General features: G+C 37.2%; 2 protein-coding genes and 1 pseudogene across 5 annotated transcripts in view; 2 read left to right on the top strand and 1 right to left on the bottom strand.

Annotated features, from left to right (window-relative positions):
• The first annotated feature begins 2,527 nt into the window (after nt 1-2,527).
• Nucleotides 2,528-25,259, top strand: GEMIN2 (gem nuclear organelle associated protein 2). Of its 4 annotated transcripts, XM_026019080.2 has the most exons (10): nt 2,530-2,708; nt 3,105-3,189; nt 4,968-5,057; nt 6,108-6,167; nt 9,177-9,290; nt 11,162-11,206; nt 12,779-12,847; nt 17,282-17,392; nt 19,534-19,592; nt 24,854-25,259. In XM_026019080.2, the coding sequence occupies exons 1-10, from the start codon at nt 2,539-2,541 to the stop codon at nt 24,891-24,893; spliced, it is 843 nt and encodes a 280-aa protein (XP_025874865.1). In that variant the 5' UTR covers nt 2,530-2,538; the 3' UTR covers nt 24,894-25,259. The 4 variants fall into 4 exon arrangements, with proteins under 4 accessions (XP_072617569.1, XP_025874866.1, XP_025874867.1 ...); XM_026019081.2 differs by lacking the exon at nt 11,162-11,206 and having other exon boundaries at nt 2,529-2,708; XM_026019082.2 differs by lacking the exon at nt 6,108-6,167 and having other exon boundaries at nt 2,529-2,708.
• TRAPPC6B (trafficking protein particle complex subunit 6B) overlaps nt 17,468-27,244 on the bottom strand; it is a 31,007-nt gene continuing 21,230 nt past the window's right edge. The window contains exon 6 of the mRNA XM_026019084.2: nt 17,468-17,746. Within this exon, the coding sequence (XP_025874869.1) occupies nt 17,727-17,746 (20 nt within the window). The 3' untranslated portion in view covers nt 17,468-17,726. The remainder of the gene's footprint in view (nt 17,747-27,244) is intronic.
• LOC112935373 (small ribosomal subunit protein uS2-like) lies at nt 22,129-23,330 on the top strand (annotated as a pseudogene).

A 27,244-nucleotide genomic window follows, 5' to 3' on the forward strand; every position in this document is an offset into this window, starting at 1 on the left:
AGAAAGAAAGCAAGACTAAAGAAAATTTGCATGCTTTTCTCCTATTAAGGAGTCTTATGTCAGTTTAATTTTTAGGCCTAGCCAGAGACCCTAAGAGTGTGGAGGAGAAATTATGCCTCTCCTACAATATCTAACCTACAGCTTTCCCATGCCACAGCCTCCAAAATAGGGCATATCTGAAGCCTTCCCTTTTTTTCTCCCAGTACAAAGCTTTCTTACTCCACTACACTAGCAGAAAGCAACCCTTACCAAAAAATTTTTAGGATTTTATTTATTTATTCATGAGAGACACACACAGAAAGAGAGAGGCATGGATCCCTGGGTGGCGCAGCGGTTTAGCGCCTGCCTTTGGCCCAGGGCGCGATCCTGGAGACCCGGGATCGAATCCCACATCGGGCTCCCGGTGCATGGAGCCTGCTTCTCCCTCTGCCTGTGTCTCTGCCTCTCTCTCTCTCTCTCTCTGTGACTATCATAAATAATAAAATAAAAAAAAAATAAAAAATAAAAAGAAAAACCTCCTTTTTAAAAAAAAAAAGAAAGAAAGAAAGAGAGAGGCAGAGACACAGGCAGAGGGAGAAGCAGGCTCCATGCAGGGAGCCCAATGCAGGACTTGATCCCAGGACCCCAGGATCACGACATGAGCCAAAAACAAATGTTCAACCACTGAGCCACCTAAGTGCCCCAACCCTTAAAATTTTTAACTTACTTTCCTCTTTCCTGAATGAATTTGTTCCTGTGTATTCAAAATTTTAGAACCATTTCAAATCATTCATGTACTTTATTACTCTCCTCTTCTTTTGGAAAATAACTATTTCCAAGGACAACCTTTGTTCCATCCCACTGTTCTTCTCCTTTTTTTTCTTCATCTATGTGTAATTCTGCCACCTACTTATACATGAAATCCAGCATTAAGCATTGTTCCTTTGTTAGGTAGTCTTCTAGGTAATTACCTGTCTTTTATCCAAAAAATAGGTGGAAATTGCTAACAAATTAGTTTCTCCTCCTCCACAAAAATTGTAAGAAAATCCAGAAATGAAGTCATCACTTACGTTTTCTAATCTTTTCTTTATTGTTACCAAAATATTTGGGGGCAAGAGTTTCCATATTTCTCTTTAATTTTGTTTCTTCCAAAATCAGTTAAACACACATACACACACACACACACACACAAACTTCTAATGCTCACCTCCTTAAGTGTAGTTTCCACCTCTGTCACCATACAAAGTCATTACTAAATACTACATTTTTAACCAAATAACCTTCTAGTTTGACTGCAGTCAAGTAGTGTGTTTCTGAGTCTCCCAATTGTTTACTTACTGTTCATAAGCACAAATTCCTTTAGGTCTTAACCCAGGAACTGTCCTCACTTTATCTTCAAATGAGAAAGTTACATTCTGGTTTTGAAATCAATTACTTGCAAGCTAAAGGCAGTGCTTTAAAAAAAAAAAAGCTTTAAAAATAAACATAATCTTAGGAAATAAAAGTCAATTATATTTACTCAGAGCTTCTTTAGAAAGAATCAGATATAACCTTCATTGTTCCTTGGAATGTCGCACAGCACAAGTTACTTAATCCATTTCTGACATGTTTCCTCACCTGTAAAATGGAGATAATAGTACCTACCTCACAAGATTGGCCCTAAGATTAATCATGGTAACTTTTGGGTATTGGCATTAGCTTTATCCTTTCACTACTCATTTAAACAAAGAGATCTCTCAAGAAGAAGGAGGAAGAAGAAGAAGAAGAAGAAGAAGAAGAAGAAGAAGAAGAAGAAGAAGAAGAAAGCAGAGAAGAGAAGAAGAAGAAGAAGAAGAAGAAGAAGAAGAAGAAGAAGAAGAAGAAGAAGAAAGTGATGGCTACTCAAGGACTAATATTCATTTCCAGCAAATACAAAGTGATCTTTCAAGTAGCCAAGTGCAAGAAATTTCTCTGGAAAATTAATTTTTCATTCATTTGGCATCAGATAAATCTGGGTTGGAAATGGCTCTTCTACCCCCTGTCTCACTGTGGGAGTGAAAGTCACAGTTGTAGTACTTAACCCTTCTTTATATCGATTTTCTCCCCTACAGAACCAGGACAATACCACTTACTTCAAAGAGTTGGTGTAAAAACTAAACGAGGAAACATACGTGACATGTCTACCAGGGGTTTAAGAGCTCAAATAAATGAAGTGGATTTCTTGTAGACAATTTAAAAAAAAAAAAAATCTAGAGCTCAATAAATGGTAATTACAATAACACTGTTCATTAATTCAAAAAATATCCAAGGATCCCTTACTACTGCAGATGCATAAAGCTTAATAATCCTCAGTGTTTACCCTGGCCTTAGGAGAGAGAACGGAGGGAAACACGCAGACACACTTCAGGACCACTTCTGCAAGGAACTAAACTTCACCGTCTCCTTACGCCACCCGAGCCTTAAGTCTGGGACAACCCGCAGGCTTCCTCAAGCGCAATTACACTGCCTAAGCTCCGCCTCCTTAGACTCCGCGCTTAAGGTGCCTATCTCTGCGCCTGCGCCGTGACCTGCACTTGGCGCATGCGCCAAGGGGGACTGGCGGGATTAAAAACCATGGCGTGGATGCCCGCAGAATCCGCAGTGGAAGAGTTGATGCCCAGGCTGTTGCCAGTGGAACCGTGCGACTTGACAGAAAGTTTTGATCCCTCCGTCCCACCGAGGACGCCTCAGGAATACCTGAGGCGGGTCCAGTGAGTGATTTGGCCCCGTGCGGGTGGGCTGCTCGTCCGCTCTGCCCCCGGGCACAGCTCGCCCCCTACTAAGTGTGACAAAGCCCCGCCTCTGTTGCGGTTCCCTATTTCACGCGAGGTAGGGTCGAATCAAGATCGCGTGATGGCATCTTTACCTGGGCGAGTTTTTATGAACGTAATTCTGTTTACCTGTGTCAAGATGTGTGCTTTTGGATTTCCTTGCTTTCCAGTTAGTTTCGGAAATAACCCTGTGTAGTACGTCCATTGCGCTTCCTTTTTTTTTTTTTTTTTTTTTTCCTGATTTCGTGAAGAACTGTAGAATGGATCGCTCGTTTTACTGCACAGGAACAAAGCACAGCCTTAATCACATTTCTTGCATTTATTACTTATTTGTAGGATCGAAGCAGCTCAATGTCCAGATGTTGTGGTAGCCCAAATTGACCCAAAGAAGTTGAAAAGGAAGCAAAGTGTGAATGTTTCTGTGAGTTTTATTACCCAGCAGGGGATTCTCCCCTTCCTCCTCCTCTCCCCCGACTAAATGGAAAGCTCAGTGGCCTTCCTGTGGTATCCCGTAGTATCTTTATGATTTATGTAAGATTTGACTACTTCCTGAGACATCAAACGTTAGCTTGGACTTTTACCCTCAAAAGGACAGTTGGCATTTACTGCCCCCAGAGCGGTTTCCAGTAACCCTGGCATTCGTGGAGACTCCTCATACTTCAGGGCTGTGATCCAATCCTAAAGGACTCTAAATAAGTTACTTACGTTATTCTTTATTTTTAAGGAACCTTTTTCCAGTCTTGTTCATAATTATTCTTGGGTTGGTGTTTAATGCAATTTAGTGTAATATTGGATGTTCTGAATTTGGGCTTTGTTTTTTAAGAATAGAAACTCAGGTGTCTTACATTTTTCTAGTTACTTGCACACCTTGAATGTTTTTGTTCATTTATTTAGCCAGCATATTTTTTATGAAGTGACTAGGCTGTGCCAGGCTCTGGGATTACAATAGAAAATGAGACACAAAAATCCCTACCCTGGCAGAGTTTACATTCTCCTGAGGAATACAGAGTAAACAAGCAAAGTAATTATACATTATGACTATTTTTTTTTTTAAGATTTTATCTATTTATTCATGAGAGACACAGAGAAGAGAGGCAGAGACACAGGCAGAGGGAGAAGTAGGCTCCTTACAGGGAGCCAGATGTAGGACTCCATCCCAGGACCCCAGGATCAAGACCTGAATGAAAGGCAGACACTCAACCACTGAGCCACCTAGGCGCACCTATATTGACTTGATATGAAGAAAATTAACCTGTATATGACCAATAAGTAACGAGGTTACTTGTTTACAATTGTACTGTTGACAATTAAAATTGTCACAGAAAGTCTCTCTAAGGACATATTATTTAACCTAGGGTCAAAGGAGAGCAGCAGTTTTTAAATTGTGATAGGTCCTTTTCCTCTTATGAAATTTTAATTCAGATGCTATAATGTTTCACATATTTTCAGAAATTTTTAGTTGATGGATGAGAATATCTTATCTACCTAGCTTTTAAAAAACACACTATTATTTCAAGGCAATATGTATTTCAAGGCAGTATTTTGACCTATTGTGCTGTCTTAGGAAGCTGAAGTAGCCTTTGTAAAGTCAAATGTCTTAGATTATTTGAGTACATTCTGCCAATACCAAATTCTTTATGTGGGTTATATCTCCTCATTTCAAATAATTGTCTTCTTATAGAAAGGTAGGACTAGGGATCCCTGGGTGGCGCAGCGGTTTGGCGCCTGCCTTTGGCCCAGGGCGCGATCCTGGAGACCCGGGATCGAATCCCACATCAGGCTCCCGGTGCATGGAGCCTGCTTCTCCCTCTGCCTGTGTCTCTGCCTCTCTCTCTCTCTCTGTGACTATCATAAATAAATAAAAATTAAAAAAAAAAAAAAAAAGAAAGGACTAAATTATGTCTTCAGGGCTCATATAATTTAGATTTCTTAGTTTAGAAACTCCAAATATGAACCATTCCAGATTGCTCTTATTGAAGTGACTCCACAAGGATCTTTTCCTAATGCTCAAACTTGGACATAAATAGTAAAGTGAAAGGCCTACTTTTTGGCATCTGCAGAGAATACAGTATCTTTCTTAGATAGCCTTAATCATTTACTTTATTACTCTTCATCTTGGTTGTGCTTTTACTTTGCAGAGGAATGAGGTTCTAGTTATAACACTAACATCGATTCTAATATTTATGAACTGATCTCTAGCTTTCAGGATGTCAACCTGCTCCTGAAGGATATTCTCCCACACTTCAGTGGCAACAACAACAAGTGGCACAGTTTTCATCTGTTCGACAGGTGAGCGTACTTTAATCATTTAATCAAATTAAACCCCTTCCATTAGAAAGACAGTTCTAATTTTACTCATATGGAATATAAGAAACAGTGCAGAGGATCATAGGGGAAGGGAGGGAAAACTGAATGGGAAGTAATCAGAAAGGGAAAGAAGCCGTGAGAGATTCTTAACTATAGGAAACAAACTGAGGGTTGCTGGAGGGGGGTGGGGGGGATGAAGTAATAGGGTGGTGGGCTTTAAACAGGGCCTATGATGTGATGAGCACTGGGTATTGTATGCAGCTAATGAATTACTGAACTCTACATCTGAAACTAATGAGGTAGTATATGTTGACTAATTGAATTTTAAATAAAAATTAAACCCCTCTCTCCCTCAAGAATTATTTCTGTTCTTAGACTGTAGTTGGAAAAATAAGATTCATTATACTTTTTTTTTAGATTTATTTATTTGAGAGAGCGAAAGTACATGCAAGCAGGCAGGAGTATGAGTGCGGGGAGGTACAGAGGGAGAGAATCCTTAGGCAGATTTCCTGCTGAGTGCTGAGCTGCAGTCTGGAGGAGCCCCTCCTTGGGACTCAGGGCTCCATCCCATGACCCAGGAGATCATGACCTGAATCAAAACCTAAAATCAGTCGCTTAACCAACTGAGCCACCTAGGCTCCCTAAGATTCCTTATTCTGAAGGATAAAGTTAAAATATCTATGAATCAGTTAACCAAATTATAATCATGAGACATAATACAGTTGGAAACATGTTTTCCAAGTGTTTTGTTTTTTTTTTTTTTTTTTTAAGATTTTATTTATTTATTCATGAGAGATACAGAGAGAGAGAGGCAGAGACACAGGCAGAGGGAGAAACAGGCTCCATGCAGGGAGCCTGACATGGGACTCGATCCCTGGTCTCCAGGATCAGGCCCTGGGTGGAAGGCGGTGCTAAAACGCTGAGCCACCCGGGCTGCCCCCCAAGTTTCAAGATTACTAGGATATTGCACAATTTATTTCTTTTCAGTTATCCATTCTCTGAAGATCACTTGCCTAACTTTTCTTCCTTTAGAGTGTGATCAGACATAGAAGTCACTGGAAATCACAACAGTTAGACAGTAACGTGACCATGGTATGTAAGTTTCTTTGTTTAAGTTGTACAGTGTGTACCCATTTGAAATAGTCCATATTTACTACCAGTCTTTAAAGATTCACTTAGTCTATGTTATTTTTGTTCTTTTTCATTGACCATTAATAAAAACAATTTCATCATATAAACCTTTAAAGTATAGAATCAATAATGCAAGTTATTTTTTTTTTAAGATTTTATTTATTTATTCATGAGAGAGAAAGGCAGAGACACAGGCAGAGGGAGAAGCAGGCTCCGTGCAGGGAGCCTGACGTGGGACTCAATCCTGGGTCTCCAGGATCACACCCTGGACTGAAGGCGGCGCTAAACCGCTGAACCACCAGGGCTGCCCTGCAAGTTATTTTTATGGCAGTTTTAATTCATAGCATCTTGAGAGACTTTGGATAGGTAATTGTTAGATCTCTATAAACTTTTAAGGGTTCTAGACATTGCTTTTTTATAAAATAAATGCATTTTCAGTACTTACAAAAAGATCAAATAAAGGCTTATTGGGTTTTCCTCGTGAGGTAATGGTGCCAAAACCAGTGACATCCTAGTAAAGTTTGTCATGCATACTAAAAAGTAGTATTTTCTGTGCTTTATCAGCTTAAATATATTTTCAACTTAAGGAAATATGTTATATCTGAACTACTGAATTTAAAAAGGGAGATGGAGAGGAGATGTATACATTGTTCCAGGACAATACTTTTAACTTTTTGGGGAGTCTCATAATCTTCCTGAAAATCAAATAAAAGCTATTTATCTTCAAAGGAAAAAATTGTGTGCAACGGGGCACACAGTTTTGTTCATAGTTTCAGGTAGTTCATAGATTTCAGATTTTAGAAGCTTCCTCTAGGCAGTGCTTCCTAATATCTTTTACATGGTGACACATTAGGATAAATGGAGGAGGCTGCTTGCATAGCCCTAGACTACAAGTTGAAAGCTGTGAGATTCAGTATATGGACTCTACTTGCTTCTCCATACCATTTGAAAGCTCTGCTCTAGGGAGAGTGTGAAACGAACTAACATCACTTGCCCAGGATCATTTAACTCATATAGTTAAGATTCAAACCAAAGTTTGGTTGTAAAGCTTTTCATTGTGCTGTGAGGCCTCCTGGGAAAAGGGGGCAGAGGGAAGGAGGGTAGGTAAGTAGATACATTTTTTTCTTGCTCAGTATAAGGACTTTTGGGGACATGCTTACTAATTCAAAAAGAAGCTGGATCAATAACATTATAACAATATAATTTTGTCAAAAATGTAAATGATCTAATGATTGAATAAATTATGATCCATCAAAACAGTGGAGTATTAAAAGCAATAGCACGTTCATCATGGCAAAAGTTAATATTATGTAAATAATAAAATGAAAAAACATTTTTTTAAAGATTTTTATTTATTCATGAGAGACACAGAGAGAGACAGAGAGAGAGAGGCATAGGCAGAGAGAAGCAGGCTGCCTGTGGGGAGCCCGATGAGGGACTCAATCCCAAGACCCTGGGATCATGACCTGAGCCAAAGGCAGATGCTCAACCACTGAGCCAGCCAGGCATCCCTAAAATGAAAAATTTTTAAAGTACTCTGACATTTTATTTAAAGCAACCATGTAAATATAAACATTTACTTATTTATTCAATCATTTATTAAGCACCTGCTATATTTAATAATCAGGGTATTCAGTGTTACCTAAAATAGAAATAGTCTCTGACCTAATGGAGTAAAGGGAAAGGGCATATACAGTGCTCTAGTACATAGGTTTTACACTTTCAGAGGTCTCATGTTTGTCCTGACAATCTAATGAAAGCTATTTATCCTCAGAGGGAAAAACTACATCTATACAAAGTAATGTGCGAGGTGTTGTATACAAATAAAAATTGTTTTGTTAATGCTTCTCCCCACTGGTCCTGCATTTAGAAGTGTAGAATAAATCTTTTCTTTCTTTGACTGGACTGCCTTTCTAAGTAGGTGAAGGATATAATCCCATCTCCTTTCCTGGTATAAACATCCTTCATTTTTGTAAGTGTTTTTAGTGCATTTTTTTCCCTACCAGTTTCCATCTTTATCATCCTCTTGAACAAACCCTTGTTTGTCAGTGTCCATTAAAGGGTGATCCAAACTAAGCACGTCCCACAAAATGTGTAACACTTGACCACTGTATCAGTTTGCTAGGGCTGCCAGAACAAAACAGACTGGGTGTTTTAGCAAAGAGTAATTTATTTTCTCTCAGTTCTATAGGCTAGGAGTCTAAGATCAAGGTATTAGTTGGTTTGTAGGTTTGGTTCCTCTTGAGGCCTGTTTGACTTGCAGGTAGCCATCTTCTTGCTGTGTCCTCACATGGTCTTTCATCTATGTGCACAAGCAACTCTACTGCCTCTTGTTATGTCTAAATTTCCTCTTTAAAAAAAAAAAAAGACTTATTTATTTTGGAGAGAGACAGTGTGACCATGCCAAGGGGTGGGGTGGGGAGGGGCAGAGGCCCAACTTGGGGCCTGAAGTCACCACCCCCGGAGCCTTAGCCAAAGAGTCAGACGTTTAACTGACCACCCTGGTGCCCCTAAGTTTCCTTTTCTCATAATGACATCGGTCAGATTGGAAGAAAGCCCACCCTAAAAGCCTGATTTTAACATCCATTATAAAGGCCCTAGTCACATTCTAAGATACTGGAGGTTAGGACTTCAACATAAGAGTTTTGAGGGGACAAAATTCAGCCCATAGCAGGTACTATATTTCTGTTGAAGTGGTGGGAATATGGAGGACTTCACTTCTTTTTCATGATTCAATAAAGTGTAAAAAAAGAAAGGACACGCATGGGTGGCTCAGCGGTTTGGCACCTGCCTTTGGCCCAGGGCATGATTCTGGGGTTCCTGGATCGAGTCTCACATTGGGCTCCCAGTGTGGAGCCTGCTTCTCCCTCTGCCTGTGTCTCCAACTCTCTCTCTCTTTCTCTGTCTCTCATGATAAATAAATAAAATATTTCAAAAAGAAAGAAGTAAATTCTTTTTTTTTTCTTTTAGCCAAAATCTGAAGATGAAGAAGGCTGGAAAAAATTTTGTTTGGGTGAAAGGTTATGCGCTGAAGGGGCTGTTGGACCAGCTACAAGTGAAGGTCCTGGAATCGATTATGTGCAGGTACGTGATAATATGGATAAACAGAACAAAAAGGGTTCTACTTTTAGTGTATGATTTAATACAAAGATTCTGCAAACTACAGCCTAGGCCAAATCTAGACTGAAGCCTGTTTTTGTATAGAGCTAAGAGTGTTTTTTAAAATAATACTAGGTGAGTAAGGCAATGTATGGCCTGCAGAGCCAAAAATACTGTCTGGTTCTTTACAGAAAATGTTTGCCAACCTATGGCCTAGCTAATTGGCTCTTTAACTTAAAAATTTGCAGCCTGGTTTCTGAAACAATGTACTGTGACTTCTTAGGTGGGCTTCATATCTTTTAGATTTTAGTTATGTGATAATTTTTTGAGTTAGATAGAATTCAGGGTTTTGTTTTGTGTGTTTTTTTTTAATGTTTAAGCATGGGTTATGACTTTTGAGTAGTCAGGAAAACATGACACAATTAGATGCTTAAAAATGCTTAGTAGAATTCATATTCTGGGGATGAAGTGTTGAAGATATATATTTAAATTTCCCATGGCTTTATTCTGACCATAAATTATGTGGCCAGTGGCTTTTTGTCCCCACCATGTGTGTTTTTCTCATTTAAAAGTAATTCATCCAAAAAATGTAAAAGCTCTAAAAATCAGGACACGTAGGTGGCTCAGTAGGTTGAACATCCAGCTCTTGATTTTGGCTCAGGTCTTGATCTCAGGGTCATGAATTCAAGCCACACATTGGGCATGGACCCTACTTAAAAAAACAAAAAACGATTCCAAAAGTCACTAAAAGACCAAGAACCTAATTAAAACAGAAAAGGCAAAGAATGTAAATAGCTCACAGAAAGAAAAATATAAATTCTTGTTATATCAGAGGATGCCCAAGTTAAGTCATCACTCCATTGAGCTGTTACATTTCAGATAACATTGGCAAAAGAGATTGATACACTTTGTTAACAAGGTCTGGGAAAATAGGCACTCTTACGCTTGGTGGTGTGGTATAAATAGATTCAGATCTATAAGTGAACTAATTTGGCCCCATTTCTTTTAAAATCTGTTGTTTTTTTGGGTAATACCCTTAATGGATGTTACATTTCAAAATGTGTTTTAATTTGACAAAGAATCAAAACTTATTTAGCTTGTTATTACAAAATATATAGACGTCAAATACATCATGTGGAAGAACAATTTAAGGAGGCAGAGTTAATGCATGTCCTCTTAATTTTCTCTCCGTCAGTGCTATTTTCATAATGAGTGCTCCCAGCATTAAACTTTAAAGTACTTTTTTAATTGAATCAGATTAGGTTTGAAAAAAAATCACTGTTAAGTACCCTTAATTCCTGAAAATAGTAGCTTTAGCTGAAGATTTTGAAAAAGTGTATACAACATGTTAATGTCATAATATCAATGGTATCATAGTGTCAGTTTAAGAAATTTCATACTTTAACATTTTAATTACTAAAGTCTTTTTTTTAAGGATTTTATTTATTTATTTGACAGAGAGCACAAGCAGGGGGAGCAGCAGGCAGAGGGAAAGGGAGAAGCAGGCTCCTTGCAGAGCAGGGAGCCCAACACGGAGCTGTATCCCAGGACCCTGGGATCATTACTTGAGCCGAAGGCAGACGCTTAACCATCTGAGTCACCCAGGCACCCCCCCGTCATTATTTTTAAATTTATATACTCAAATTGCAAAATACTTTTTGATATAACATATTTTTGATATCATAATCAACATAATAGTTGATGGAATGTTTTTATTATAATGGGTAATGAAGGAATTTCCTATTATTCATTTTTTGTTTTTAAATAATGGTGTGATAAGAAATTCACCAGTTTGAAAACAATGAAGCACCCTTTATGATACCATTTAGTAAATTTCAGTCTCATTTTTCTTTCAGATTGGTTTTCCTCCCTTGCTTAGTATCGTTAGCAGAATGAATCAGGTAAAATCCATCTAATAATAAGGGTCTATGTGTACTTTTGTTTTCAACGTGCATGAGAGTTTATGAATACATTTATTGAATACTTCAGTATGTTAAGACCCTGTCCTAACCTCTTTAACAGTTATTATTTAATCCCCAGTACCACTGTATATGGAGAATTATTATTAACATCCATTTTTTTTATAGATTAGGAAACAAAATTGAAGGTTAAGTGACTTACAGATGGTTTTTCAGCAAGTTCTAACGGCAACACTGGGATTTAATCCCAATTTGATGTAATTCCAGGGCTCATACTAAATTATGTTGCTAAACTATTCAATTGTATACATTTCAGTTTAAGTCTTAGATTCTGGAGTTTGAAGTAAAACTAAAGTTAGATTGCTATTTCTAGTGCCAGATGTCCTACACATCCCATTAAGAATGATACATATAATTTCTTGGATCAAAAGCTTCTTTACTCCTTTAGGATGAAGAATTGTGTTATCCATTTATTTTTTTTTAAGATTTTATTTATTTATTCATGAGAAACACGGAGAGGAGAGAGAGAGGCAGAGACACAGGCAGAGGGAGAAGCAGGCTCCTCACAGGGAGCCTGATGTGGGACTGGAACCCCGGGTCTCCAGGACCACGCCTGGGCTGAAGGTGGCGCTAAACTGCTGACCCACCCGGGCTGCCCTTCTGTTACCCATTTAAAGAGCAAATGAAAAATTTGATTGTTTTGCCTTCACGTAGCATTGGGTGCTCTTGGAAGATAAAATTTTTAAGGGTCATACTCTGCTGTAAATCATATATTGGCTAATAGTTTCACTTACTTGATTGTTTGCATTAAAAATACTATAGTAGGGATCCCTGGGTGGCGCAGCGGTTTGGCGCCTGCCTTTGGCCCAGGGCACGATCCTGGAGACCCGGGATCGAATCCCGCGTCGGGCTCCCGGTGCATGGAGCCTGCTTCTCCCTCTGCCTGTGTCTCTGCCTCTCTCTCTGTCTCTGTGACTATCATAAATAAATTAAAAAAAAAAATTTAAAAAAAAATACTATAGTAGGCATACTAAATTCAGTGAGTGATTTTTCTAAGTGTCCAACTATACTTGAAGAAGTGAGAGAATATTTTTAACAGTTTAATAAATTCTATCTATATAGTTTTAAAACAGATCTTTCTCCAGCTAACTTGCTTTTTAGATTTTTTACCTTGACTCAATGAAAATAATTTAAAGGTATTTATGCAAAGACATTTTTAAGAGCATGTGGAATTTTTCAGGCATTTATAAACTAAATTAGTAGTACAGACTAAATCCTTGGATTTAAACCAATATATTGATACTTGAAAGTACATAAAAATATTTGTCCTAAAAGCCTTTTCTCACTGAGTGAGCCACCTAACCAAATTACTAAATACAGTCACAGTTTTCTCTGGAAGTCTAAAGAATGGGACCATCTTAAATATTAGAGTTGCAAAAAAAAAAAAAAATATTAGAGTTGCTTTCTAACTAAACTTAATGAAACCTATGTTGAACTTGTCTTTGTTTTATTACTAATACATTTCTTCCACCCCCCTTTCCCCCTTTTCTTTAGGCAACAGTAACTAGTGTCTTGGAATATTTGAGTAATTGGTTTGGAGAAAGAGACTTTACTCCAGAATTGGTAGTATTGCATCTTTTTATTTTCATAATGTAGACAAAATTATATATACTTATTTTATATATGAAGTATACCTCTAAGGTAATTATATATGTATATCTGTTATATCTGCATGTATAACTATGTGTACAATGCAAACTATGCTTGTTTGAAGTGAAATAAAGAATTGACAGTAGAATGCATATCAACATACTACTTCCTTCATTGAGAAAGATTTTCCTTGGAAAAAAGTCAACTAAAGAGTTGATTTATATTCTGGGAGAAGCAACTTATCTCATTGTAGTCCAGTAACAAATAGGTCACCAACTGATACCTGGTCTGGAGATCCCATTTTGAGTAGTACTGGCTTAAAGAAATTTGAAATGCATTTTCTTTGTGTGTGTGTGTGTGTGTGTGTGTGTGTGTTGTGTTTGTTTGTTTTTTAAGTAGGCTCCATGCCCAGCATGGAGCCCAACATGTGGTTTGAACTCCTGACCCTGAGATCAATCAAGGCCTGAGCTAAATCAAGAGTTGGATGCTCAACCTACTGAGCCACCCAGGTTCCCCAGAAACAGTGATTTTAAACATTCATTTTTTTCCACTTAAATATATATGTTATATTGTAGAGATTTAAAAGAATAAAATATAAAACCAAAAAATGAGAATCTAGTGATAATATGAACATTATACTTATGAAGTGACTTATCTAAGCCTCTTGGCTGAGTGGCAGGCTTAATTTTTTTTTTTTTTTAATTATTTTTATTTATTTATGATAGTCACAGAGAGAGAAAGAGAGGCAGAGACACAGGCGGAGGGAGAAGCAGGCTCCATGCACTGGGAGCCCGATGTGGGATTCGATCCCGGGTCTCCAGGATCGCGCCCTGGGCCAAAGGCAGGCGCCAAACCGCTGCGCCACCCAGGGATCCCGAGTGGCAGGCTTAAAAACTTGTACATTATATTGCAGTGTTGGTGTATTTATTTTTCCCAGCAGACTCTAAGTTTCTGGAGGGCAAAGATTATATCTTAGGCTTTCACAAGGAGCTTTGGAGAATCAGGCACACTCTTTTGGAAATATCCTTAACTGTAAAAAATACATGTTTCTAAAAATTAAATCTAACTTCAAAGAATAATAAAATTTCTTGCTAGGGGACTAAGCAGGTAATTCATTTATGTAATGCCCACCAAACTGACCCATTGTTGAAGGAGAAAAATGAGCTGTGAATATAAAACTATAGAGGGGCAGTAGAGCATAGTTAAGAGTATAGTGGATTGCTGGGGTGAAAATCTCAGTTCCACCAGTTAGGATTATGTATCCCCTTCAGCAAGTACTGAATCTTTATGTGCTCCAGTTTCCTTATCTGTAAAATGCAAATGACAGCTCGTAGGTTATTGGAGGATTCAAAGAGTTACTATATACAAAGTCCTTAGAGTAATGCCTGGCACACAGTGCTTGCTATTACTGGTATTTGATAATCTTTTGTGAATTGGATTTCAAAGCCATGGTTAAGCATCCAGCCTTTGAGCTCAGCTCAGGTCTTGATCTCAGGGTTGTAAGTTCAAGCTCTGAATGATAGCTTAAATTCACAAGTTGGGGGTGGAGCCTACCTAAAAAGTAAATAAATAAAAGTAAATAAATAGGTAGATAAAGTCAGTGTTTCTGATTCAGTTGATCAAACATGTCTTTAAATAGTGTAACTCATTCTGGGTTTTTTTAGCTCACATTTTATATAAATATATATATATTTATATTATAAATACATATATATAATATTAATATATAATATATATTTATAGGTATATACAAAATATATATATTTTTCTATGATAATGTAATTCACATAATTTCCATTGTCTTAATGTCTCATAGTTTACTTAATTATTTTTTCAGGATATTGTTAGAATTACTGGATCGAGATTTTGTAAGCTTTTATTACATTCTGCTAGATTGCTTTCCAAAAGGAATGAACCAGTTAATAATGCCATTGGCAAAGGATTCTTACTTTTCCCTGCAACTCCACTTTAAGTTAAATCATGTGCATTTACCATTTTTGTAGGTTAAAAACATTTGATCATCAGTCTTCAATATGGTTCAATCTAACATTTATAATTTCTGTTTGTTTTCAAATTTAGTGATTTTATAGTAGTACTCAAAAGTAAACGTACTTTGTATTTCCTTGAATATCAGTAAAACTGAATATTTTTCCCACTGTTGGTATATTTGTGATACCTCCAATAGATAACTTTGTTCATATTCATATTACTTATTCATTGGCATCTGGATATTGAACTTTAAATTCTATATTCATTCTTTCTCTCTGATAATAATCTTTTAGCAATATTACCTAACCTGTTCTACTTCTCTTCCTTTAATCTTTATCTTTTTAGCTCTTTGTGTGTTATAAGATTTTTTTTAATTTATTTTTTTAATCATCTGAGGATTACCCATTGATGTTTGGGTTTTCCTGTTAATTAGAGTGACCAAAAAGTGTCTATATTTGCCAGAGGAACCATTGAAGTGTTTCTGAACCAATGACAACTGATTCACTAAATTTTAACCTAGTTAATCCTTTGAGTCTAACATTGAATCAACAGTGTTCATTTCCTCTATCCAATTAACCATACTACCAGAACTCTACTATTGAGAATATCAGTGTATAAAGTAAAAACCTGTATCACAAAGTTTGCCTGTCATAAACTGGCAAAAGTAAAATGGATCTCTTTTTTTAAATGTCTTTACTTGGGATTACTTAATTTTTGTTTTTGAGAAATATAAGCATATTTTTCATCCAGATGTGAAGGTATTAAGGAATACCTTCAGCTATTTTGAGTTTTTTTATATGTTAGTATTGCCTCATTGTGCTCACTGACTTTGAGAAAAGGAGCCTCTCAGTATAAACACGTCTTAGTCAGTAGAGGTTTAAGCACCATTTGAATACCTGTATGCCAGCTATATATAGTAAATGCAGCCTCAAAAATTTGAGTCAAGTTTAAATGTAAAATAGCTTTTTTGATGTAGAAGAGAATTCTACTTACTATTTATAAAAGAAACCTAGATGTGAATCTTTTGTTTAAGGAAAAGAGTTACTGATTTGGGGTAGCTTGAGGAGCTAATTTAGTTTGTTGCGTGAATTGCTATGTAAACATTGTTTTAACATTCTTTAGGTTTCTCCAAAGTGATGTGTTGCTCAGAATAAACTCAGTCATCTACACTGCTGGTGGAAATACAATTTGATACAACTTTTCTGGGGTACAATTTACTGATATATCTCAGAAATATTATGTGTGAATATACATACCTTTTGATACCACCATTTTATTTCTAAGAATTTAGCCCAAGAAATCAGAGATGCTGTAAAACTTACATTCAAGGATATTTATCACACTACTTTTTATATAACAGCAATAAATTAAACATAAGTGCTCAACAATAGGAAATTGGTTAAATAAATTATGGTGCATCCAAAATGGAACATTCATTCCACAAATATTTTATTTTATTTTTATTTTTATTTTTATTTTTTTTATGATAGAGAGAGAGGCAGAGACACAGGCGGAGGGAGAAGCAGGCTCCATGCACCGGGAGCCCGATGCGGGATTCGATCCCGGGTCTCCAGGATCGCGCCCTGGGCCAAAGGCAGGCACCAAACCACTGCGCCACCCAGGGATCCCCACAAATATTTTAATTAAGCTCCTATTGTGTTCCAACTCTAGACTGGGTCCTGGGGGTATATCTATAATTATACTCTCACAGAGTTTCAGGAAAGAAAGAATAAACCAGCAGTGACAGGGTCATGAGTTCAAGCTCTACATTGGGCTCCACATTGGGCATGAAGCCTACTTAAAAAAAAAAAAAAAAAAAAAAAAAGAGGATAGGGATAGATTTAGTTTGCCATGGTACTTACAGAAGTATCAAAACATGTTTTCATAATTTTTTAAAGATTTTTTTTTAACGTAATCTCTCCACCCAGCATGGGGCTTGAACTCGCAACCCTGAGATCAAGAGTCCCATGTTCCACTGACTGGGCCATCCAAGTGCCCCTCAGAACGTTATTTCATCTAGAGTATAGTTCCTTTGTATAAACACAGGGGCAAAGTATAGCATTATAAAATTACTTGTGTATTGCCTAAAGGACAAAGGAAAAAATGAATCTTAATTTTTGTAAGGATTTATTCACATCTTAATGTAGTTTTCTACCTATGAGTTAGGACTTCAATTATGGTAAGAATCTCTGAAATGAACTCTTTGGGACTAAAGGTATTGTGAAGTGTCCAATGATCTGTGTCTGTAGTAAAAAGAAAAGATATCAGCTGGCTATCTAAATGATCCAAACATAATACAGTTAATGTTACATGAATTTGTTTATAGCAAATAAGCAGAGCAACTTTGGACATTTTAAAAAATAAGTTAAACTTATGGTACAGTATTTGCTACTTACTACTTTTTAAAATCCTATTTAGGGAAGGTGGCTTTATGCTTTATTGGCTTGTCTTGAAAAACCTTTATTACCTGAGGCTCATTCACTGATTCGGCAGCTTGCAAGAAGGTGCTCTGAAGTAAGGCTCCTAGTGGTAAGTTACAACTTACTATTTCACATTGAAAGCGCTCATCAGTTTATGTGGTGATAAAAAAGGATTCCATTGAAATAGGAAAATGTGAAATATTTTATTAGTCAAGATTAGATTTGATTTGGCCACATAATTTCAAAGAATTAAAAAAAAAAAATTTAAAAGCCCAAAATAACAGTAGCTTAAATAAAATGGAAATGTTTTTCTTAGATAAAGGAAGTCTGTAGGTGGACAGAACAAACCAAACCAAGATGGCAGTAACCCAGGCCTTTGAGTTCTGTCTTATGTGGCTTCTGTTGTCAAGCTCATGCCATGGTCCATGGGGGCTGCTGGAGTTTCAACCATTATATTCTAGAACTGGAAAGAAGAGAAAGTTACGAGAACTAGAAAGAAGAGAAAGTTATCCTCCAACAGAGCTTCCCAGAGTTTCTGCAAGCACATCTGGCTATATCTATAGCTCATTTAGCCAGAATTTAGTCACAGGGCATTAAGGAACTATGAGAAATGTTTGCTTTTAGCTGGGTGGCAGTGTGCCTAGGTAAAAGTGAGCTTCCTTTGCTAAAGAGTAAGGGAAAATAAGAAGCTAGACTGGTCAACTAAGTTTCTGGCATGATGACTGTTTTGAATTTCTCCAGATGCTTCACTAACTCATGCTTGCAGCATCACAATATAAATTTTATGCCAGATTAAGTCCACTTGGGATTCTTTTTTCTTTCATCGCTCCTATCCCTTCCACAGAATGTATATTCGTTCTGTATTGTCTACTCAAAAATGTCTTTGTTAAACAGCCCTGACTGATATAGACCAAACTAGCTTGTATGGCCTGCACTCCAAGCAAAATGTACTTGCTACTCACTATATATTTCCCATGTTCTGTTCCTAGACTTTATTTCGTCTATAGAAGTGCCTCTTCATTCTGCCACTCTGCATCTAAATACCATTTACTTTTCACAATCTGGCTCATATCCCATCACTTTCTATGATATCCCCCGATCCTGACAATTAACAAGAATTTCTGCATCCTCTGTTTTTCTTTGTTTATAAGCACTTAAAACATTTTCCCTTTCATTAAAGTTAATACAGATATTTCATCTTCTCTGCTATTAGCAGGTAATATGTTTTATTCAGCTTTGCTCCATATAGTGTTTGACACAGAGTTGAGTACACTAATGTCATGGAAGTGTGTCCCAGGTTTGAATTAATATGTGACATCTGTGTCATAACATTAGTAGTTTATTGTGGCTATACCTTGAAATGTATAAAAATAAATTTCAAAAAATAAAAAACAAAAAATAAATTTCATACTCTGTAAGACCATTTATAAAATGTATAGTTCAGTCACTACCTCCATCATAATTGAGAACCCTGATCTGCTGGAGTATTTTCTGATATGTCTTATGCTAGAAGCCAGGATTTCACTCATCAATTGTAAGTCCTTTAATATATTTTTATAGGGCAGCCCCGGTGGTTCAGTGGTTTGGCGCTGCGGCCTTCAGTCCAGGGCCTGGAGACCCGGGATCGAGTCCCACGTCGGGCTCCCTGCATGGAACCTGCTTCTCCCTCTGCCTGTGTCTCTGCTTCTCTCTGTGTGTCTCTGATGGATAAATAAACGAAATCTTAAAATAAAATAAAAAATATTTTTATATAGTTTTCATTACTATGCAGTTAGGACATAGGGGTTTTTTCTTGCTCCCTACCTGGAGCCAGGAAAAACCTCTCCCCCAAGTTATTCTCTTTGAACCTTCAACTCTTTCTTTCTTTTCCTTGTTGAGGACCTTTCTTTAAAAGATCATGTCAGATGTTTCTCAAGTGTTAATTTTATAGTTTTCTACTTTTTCTTTAAGGTTTTCTACTTCCATGTGATTATTATTATCTAATAAAATTTTCATTTTTTTTTTAAAGATTTTATTTATTTATTCATGAGAGACACAGAGAGAGGCAGAGACACAGGCAGAGGGAGAAGCAGACTTCCTGCAGGGAGCCTGATGTGGGACTCATTCCGGAATCCCGGGACCACGCCCTGAGCTGAAGGCAGACACTCAACCACGTCCCAAATTTTCATGTTTTACATCTTAAAAGGAAATTTGTTTCAAAAATATTAAGGAGGACACTATATATTTTTCTTTTCTTTTTTTTTCCTTTAGGACAGCAAAGATGATGAGCGTGTTCCTGCTTTGAATTTATTAATTTGCTTGGTTAGCAGGTAAGTAGTCCTTGGCTCCTTGCTTTATAATAGTGTTATTAATGGAAAGTACTGTTTTTATTTTCAAGCAGAGGAAATTGAGTTGTAAGAAAACAATATTATATGTGTTACAGTTCCATATATTTCTAGTTTTTCTCTATAAGTAATGCTGCAGTATAGATTCTTGTAAATTACAGCTCTATTATTTTCTAGGGCAAACTCCTAGAAATAAGTTGAAGGGCATGCATGTACATTTATTTTATTTATTTATTTATTTATTTATTTATTTATTTATTTATTAAAATTTTATTTATTTATTTATGAGAGATACAGAGAGAGAGAGAGAGAGAGGCAGAGACACAGACAGAGGGAGAAGCAGGCTCCATGCAGGGAGCCTGACATGGGACTCGATCCCAGGTCTCTAGGACCACGACCTGGGCCGAAGCTGGCGCTAAACTGACTAAGCCACCCGGGCTGCCCCATGCATGTACTTTTAAAAACTGAAATATTTATTTATTAACAGTTTGCCTTCCAGAAATACCTACTTTTCTGTATTCATGAAAGTGTCAGTGAGACAGCCCACCTCCCGTTCAACACTGGGTATTTTCAGTTGATATAAATATTTCCATTCTAATAATAAAAATCACAAATTATTTTTATTTGCATTTGTTTAATTACCCATGAGGGTAGAGAACATTTCATTTTGTTTAAAATTTTTTTTAAATTTTCTGTGTTCTTTACTCATTTTCAGTTAGGACATTATTTTCATTTAGTATGTATTTGATTTCATTTGATTTCATTTCTTACATTGAAATTCCACCTGAATTTATCTGAAAATGTTCTCATATTCTGAATTCATATGTATGTATTATACTTACACATATACATGCACATATGTTTATTTTAGGTCTCTTTCTGGACTTGATATTTTTTGTACAGTGTTTTTATTCTAATGCCAATACCTTTCTAAAGCTTTATATTTAAATATTGAGAAGGTAAATGATCTATGTCCATTGTCCTTCCTCAAACAAGATACTTTTTCAGAGTACACACGTGTTCAACATACAGTTTCTCAATCTACAATAATTATGCTACTGGTGATAATTAATGCCTTAACTAGGCATTTTGTGTCAAACATTTTTCTTAGTGCTTCATAATAGGAACTCATTTAATTCTTAGGAGATAGGTGCTATTATCAATTACAGATGAGGAAACTATGACAGGAAGAGATAAAATAATTTTCCTGCCATCACAAAGCTAGTAAATTGTAGGGCTAGGTTCCAAAACCAGGCAGCATTGCTCCAGAGCTGATCTATGGACTATACTGATACCAACCTATCAGATCTCTTGGTAATAAGGATTAAATGAGAGCCCTAAGTGCTATGTTTACTGGGTCTTTATCCTTGCAACTCCCAAGTTTTTTCTTTTACTTTCACAGATGAAAACATAGGTTCAGAAACATGAAGTAATTAAGGTTCAGTAAACTAGTACTGAGTGGAACCAGAGACTTATATCATCTGACTGATATTTTATAATGTGCAATGGTGAGAAAAAAAAAATATCTAAGTGTATTGGTCATGGTTCTTTTTTTTCCTCTAAACGTTACATAAAAATGGAAGAAAAGTTCTAGGCTAGAAAATTTTCTTAGACTATAGGCTTCACTTAAGAAAATCTGCAGAAGAGGGGCACCTGAGTGGCTCAGTTGGTTAAGCATGTGACTCTTGATTTTGGCTCAGGTCATGATCCCAGGGCCAAGAGATGGAGCCCTGGATCAGGCTCCACACCAGGCATGGAGCCTGCTTAAGATTCTCTTTCCCTCTCCCTCTGCCACCCCCCACTGCCCCTGCTCATGCAGCATGCACTCTCTTATAAAAAAAGAAAGGAAGGAAGGAGGGAGGGAGGGAAGGAAGGAGGGAGAAAGGAAGGAAGGAAGGAGAAAAGAAAGAAAGGAAAAAAAGAAAGGAAGAAAAGAAGACTTGCAGAAGATTCCAGCAAGTTTGAAAAAAGATAACATAGGCTTTGACTCTTTGCAATAGTCATTTTAATATAAGTATCAGATATTATTATAAGTCTCTTGTATTTTTGGTTATTGGTATTGTTTTGATAGCTTAAAAGCAAAAACTACTAATTGATAGAAATACCTACTCAAATGATTAGAATTCCATTCACATGGGATCTAATAGCCATTATCTATCTAATAGCTTAATTATTTTACCAATGAAAAATGTTTTAAGCTTCTTATGGAGATTTTCAAGTACTTATGAATGTAGTAGAATAACATTTCCCCCCTCCTGCCCCAAGCAATCCATTACCCAAGTTTGACATTTATTAACTTTACCAGAATGTTTCATTTGTCTCATCTTTTTTGTTTATGTATTTTAAACAAATCTCAGACATGTCATTTCTCCTGTTTGAGTATATCTAAGTGACAAGGACCTTTTAAAAACGTGACTCTAATAGTGGTATCACACCTAATAAATTTAATAACAACTCCACAATATTATCTGATACCCAGTTCATGTTTCATATTCCTCTATTGTCCCCAACATGTCTTTTTACATTTGAATTGTTCAAATTGGGGTCTAACCCTTTTCCTTTCCACACTACCCAGGGAAGGGGTCCATCCATATGCTGTGGTTCTGCATTTCCATAGTAACTTAGAGAAACTTTCACAATGTCCAGAGCCCTTGATGTCCTGCAAATGGAGGAGGAGGATGTCCTCAAATTCCTTACAGCAGGAACCCACTAAGGTGTCACCAACTGTGACCTCCAAATGGAAGAGTACATCTACAAAGAGAAAAGTGATAGGATCTACATCATAAACCGGAAGCAGGGCACCTAGGTAGCTTAGTCGGTTAAGTGTCCAACTCTTGATCTCAGCTTAGCTCTTGATCTCAGGGTCGGAAGTTGACACCCTATGTTGGGCTCCACATTGGTTGTGGAACCTACTTTAAAAAAAACTTTGGAAGACAAGCTGGGAGAAGCTTCTGCTGGCAGCTCATGTCATTGTTGCCAGTGAAAACTCGGCTGATGTCAGTGTCAAATCAGACAGAAATACTAACAAGTGAGCTGTGCTGAAGTTTGCTGCCGCTACTGGAGCCACTCCTTACTGCTGGCCCTTTCACCCCTGGAACCTTCACTAACCAGATCCAGACAGCCTTCCTGGAGCCAAGACTTGTGGTGGTTACTGATCCTAGGGCTGACCACAGCCTCTCACAGAACTGTCTTATGTTAACCTGCCTACCATCACTCTGTGTAACACAGACTCTCCTCTGCACTAATATGGACAGTGCCATCCCTTGCAACAGCAAGGGAGCTCACTCACTTGGTCTGATGTGGCAGATACTGGCCTGGGAAGTTCTGTGCATGTGTGGCACCATTTCCCGGGAACACCCATGCGAAGTCATGCCTGATCTCTACTTCTACAGAGAACCTGAAGACATTGAAAAGGAATAGCAGGCTACTGCTAAAAAGGCTGTGACCAAGAAGAACTTGCAGGGTGAATGGACTGCTCCAGCTCCTGAGTTCACTGCTACTCAACCTGAAGTCACAGACTGGTCACAGGACAGTGCTCAGCCTGTCCCTGAAGACTGGTCTGCGGCTCCCACTGCTCAGGCCACTGAATGCATAAGAACAACCACTGAGCATTCTTAAGCTGCTCTTCCACAAAGGCAAAGTGGAAATAAAGTTGGCAGAAAATAAAGTTGTTAAAAAAAAGAACAAAAACCAAAAAAACCCCGAAAACAAAAAAAAAAAAAAAAGAAATTGAGATCCAAGTAAAATACATTAATTATTTTAGTTTGATATGTCTCCTGAATGTCGCCATCAATTTCCTGGGTTTATCTCTTTGCCATTTATTTGTTGAAACAGTCCTTTGACTTGTAAAATTTCCCACATTTTGGTTTTGACAGCTATATCTTATCTTCATGATGGTGTTTGATGTGTTCATCTATCCCCCATATTTTCTGTAAGCTAGTAGGTTGGTCTGAAGGCTTGATTATTATATATAGTGTCTTTTTGTTTGACAAGACTATGGGTGCTGTTAGGTGTCCCACTTTTATTGTGATGTTGATCACTGCATTCAGATAAAAGGATATTGCAGTCATTATTCCTTTTGATGCTCAGATTGTTCATCTTTGGCTAATAGGAACCCATCAGGTCAGTTCCTATGCTTTTTGTTTTATATAACCCTGGTGGTCTTTTATAGCTTTCTTACTTTCAGGTATGTTGGGATCGTAGACATTTCTGGCCCCAGATTTGGAATCAGTCTTTTTTCCAGGAGTGCTGATTCCTCTTTTAAAGTAGGAAATGGTATTTAGAGCCCACAGTTTGGACATTGAGGAAGCTAGCTATTATTAAGTTGGTTATTGCCTTTAGGCCTTTTCAATAACCAGAGCTAGGAAGTATGTATTTTTTTTAGAATGAGAAAAATGAAATCATGAGTTCAAATAGATATTTCAGTCCTAATTTAAGATTACACCATTTTTCTTTAATGTTATGTTTCTTTCCTCCTCTGCTGAAAATTCTGGTTTCTAACATTAACAATTACTGGCTTTATCCTACAGTATGTACATAATTATTTCAGAATAAATACACTAACAGTATTTCTTATAGTAAAACATCAGTTTAAGAATTCTTTGCAGTTCTTTTTGTCTCTCGTATATCTCACTAGGAACATATACCAGAACATCACATTTAAGATCACTTAAATGGTTATGCCAGCAACTTGACATATGAGAAGATTCATTTGGTCAGGTTTGGTGATTTTCTTTTTTATTTAATCTTCTTTTGTAATTATATAAGATACATTGTTCCAAAGTTAAAATTTTAATTCAGGGTACATTTAAAATATTTTAGAACCTATCTTTATCCTCTCTAGCCTTTTTCCCTTCTGTAGTTTTCCATTTTATTAATTTTTGGTTTATCCTTCTAGTCACTGTTTCTCTGTTTCTTTCTAAAAGGATAAGCAAGTATATATAAATATATCTGCATTTCCACACATCTTTACAAAAGGTAGCCTATTAAAATACTGTTCTGTACCTTTTTTTTTTTCACATAATAAATCCAGAAGTCACACTATAGCAGTGTATTTTCCTCATTCCTTTTTATTGAAAAAAAAATGCTCTTATAAAAAGCTTCAGTCTTCCACTGTATAGATGTACCATAGTTTATTCAACCAGTGTTCTTATTGATGGGTGTTTGGGTTATTTGTGGTGTTTTGCTATTATAAGTAGAAATGCTATTAATATTTTTAAGCATATACTAAATTCTTTTTTTGCTAGGTATTTTGACCAACGTGATTTAGCCGATGAACCATCTTGAAGTAGCTGGTCTCTCAGGGGTAGAAGATACTTGTGATGAAGGCAGCCGGAGTCTGAAGATGCACAGTGACAACAAAGTGAGAATTGCATCACATCTTCAACTTATTTGAAGGTTCTTCATCTTAAACTGTGCATCTCAAGTTGACATTCAGAAGATAAATTGTATTGATTTGAGTATCTGAAGTATCTTTGGAAAATCCTAACCAGCCAGTTTTTGATGAACAGTTTAAACCATTTTCTGTAATCACATGCTTTTAAGACAAATTGAGTGCCATTTATTGGTGAAACATCCTGTACAGAAACTGTATGATGAAATTTTACTTAGATCCTTGGTGCTGTTTCATTGTTAATAAACTCTTATTGAGAATGTGTTTTGGTTATTAAAATCTTGTTTGAGGGGCAGCCCCAGTGGCGCAGCGGTTTAGCGTCGCCTGCAGCCCAGGGCATGATCCTGGAGTCCCGGGATCGAGTCCCACGTCAGGCTCTCTGCATGGAGCCTGCTTCTCCCTCTGCCTGTGTCTCTGCCTCTCTCTCTCTCTCTCTGCATCTCTACGAATAAATAAATTTAAAAATCTTTAAAAAAAATAAAATAAAATCTTGTTTGACTCTTGAACAAAAGACATTGCATAAATGTCCTTAGTATTAGACGATAATCTTTTTTTTAAATTAATTTTTATTGGTGTTCAATTTCCCTTTTCTCCGCATCCTCTCCAACATTTGTTGTTTCCTGCCTTGTTAATTTTCCCCATTCTCACTGGTGTGAGGTGGTATCTCATTGTGGTCTTTTTTTTTTTTTTAATTAATTTTTATTGGTGTTCAATTTACCAACATACAGAAAAACACCCAGTGCTCATCCCGTCAAGTGTCCACCTCAGTGCCCGTCACCCATTCCCCTCCAACACCCGCCCTCCTCCCCTTCCACCACCCCTAGTTCGTTTCCCCGAGTTAGGAGTCTTTATGTTCTGTCTCCCTTCCTGATATTTCCCAACATTTCTTTTCCCTTCCCTTATATTCCCTTTCACTATTATTTATATTCCCCAAATGAATGAGAATATACACTGTTTGTCCTTCTCCGATTGACTTACTTCACTCAGCATAATACCCTCCAGGTCCATCCATGTTGAAGCAAATGGTGGGTATTTGTCGTTTCTAATGGCTGAGTAATATTCCATTGTATACATAAACCACATCTTTATCCATTCATCTTTCAATGGACACCGAGGCTCCTTCCACAGTTTGGCTATTGTGGCCATTGCTGCTAGAAACATCGGGGTGCAGGTGTCCCGACGTTTCATTGCATCTGAATCTTTGGGGTAAATCCCCAACAGTGCAATTGCTGGGTCGTAGGGCAGGTCTATTTTTAACTCTTTGAGGAACCTCCACACAGTTTTCCAGAGTGGCTGCACCAGTTCACATTCCCACCAACAGTGTAAGAGGGTTCCCTTTTCTCCGCATCCTCTCCAACATTTGTTGTTTCCTGCCTTGTTAATTTTCCCCATTCTCACTGGTGTGAGGTGGTATCTCATTGTGGTTTTGATTTGTATTTCCCTGATGGCAAGTGATGCAGAGCATTTTCTCATGTGCATGTTGGCCATGTCCATGTCTTCCTCTGTGAGATTTCTCTTCATGTCTTTTGCCCATTTCATGATTGGATTGTTTGTTTCTTTGGTGTTGAGTTTAATAAGTTCTTTATAGATTTTGGAAACTAGCCCTTTATCTGATATGTCATTTGCAAATATCTTCTCCCATTCTGTAGGTTGTCTTTTAGTTTTGTTGACTGTATCCTTTGCTGTGCAAAAGCTTCTTATCTTGATGAAGTCCCAATAGTTCATTTTTGCTTTTGTTTCTTTTGCCTTCGTGGATGTATCTTGCAAGAAGTTACTGTGGCCAAGTTCAAAAAGGGTGTTGCCTGTGTTCTCCTCTAGGATTTTGATGGAATCTTGTCTCACATTTAGATCTCTCATCCATTTTGAGTTTATCTTTGTGTATGGTGCAAGAGAGTGGTACAGTTTCATTCTTCTGCATGTGGCTGTCCAATTTTCCCAACACCATTTATTGAAGAGACTGTCTTTCTTCCAATGGATAGTCTTTCCTCCTTTATCGAATATTAGTTGACCATACAGTTCAGGGTCCACTTCTGGATTCTCTATTCTGTTCCATTGATCTATGTGATTAGACGATAATCTTGATTAAACGACAAATGTTTTCATAGCAACAAAATTAATCCAGTGTTTTTTTTTAAGATTTATTTATTTATTCATGAGAGACACAGGTTGAGAGAGAGGCAGAGACATAGGCAGGGGGAGAAGCAGGCTCCTCACGGGGAGCCTGATGCAGGACTCGATCCTGGAT

This window comes from Vulpes vulpes, chromosome 6 (assembly GCF_048418805.1).
Source record: "Vulpes vulpes isolate BD-2025 chromosome 6, VulVul3, whole genome shotgun sequence".
In the NCBI taxonomy this organism is placed as follows: Eukaryota; Metazoa; Chordata; class Mammalia; order Carnivora; family Canidae; genus Vulpes; species Vulpes vulpes.

Coding starts and splice junctions, on each gene's coding strand:
- GEMIN2 (XM_026019080.2), top strand. CDS start 2,539: ATGCGCCAAGGGGGACTGGCGGGATTAAAAACCATGGCGTGGATGCCC. Junction 17,393..19,533: donor CTGAAGTAAGGCTCCTAGTG/GTAAGTTACAAC, acceptor TTTTTCCTTTAG/GACAGCAAAGATGATGAGCG. Junction 19,593..24,853: donor TTAATTTGCTTGGTTAGCAG/GTAAGTAGTCCT, acceptor TTTTTTTGCTAG/GTATTTTGACCAACGTGATT.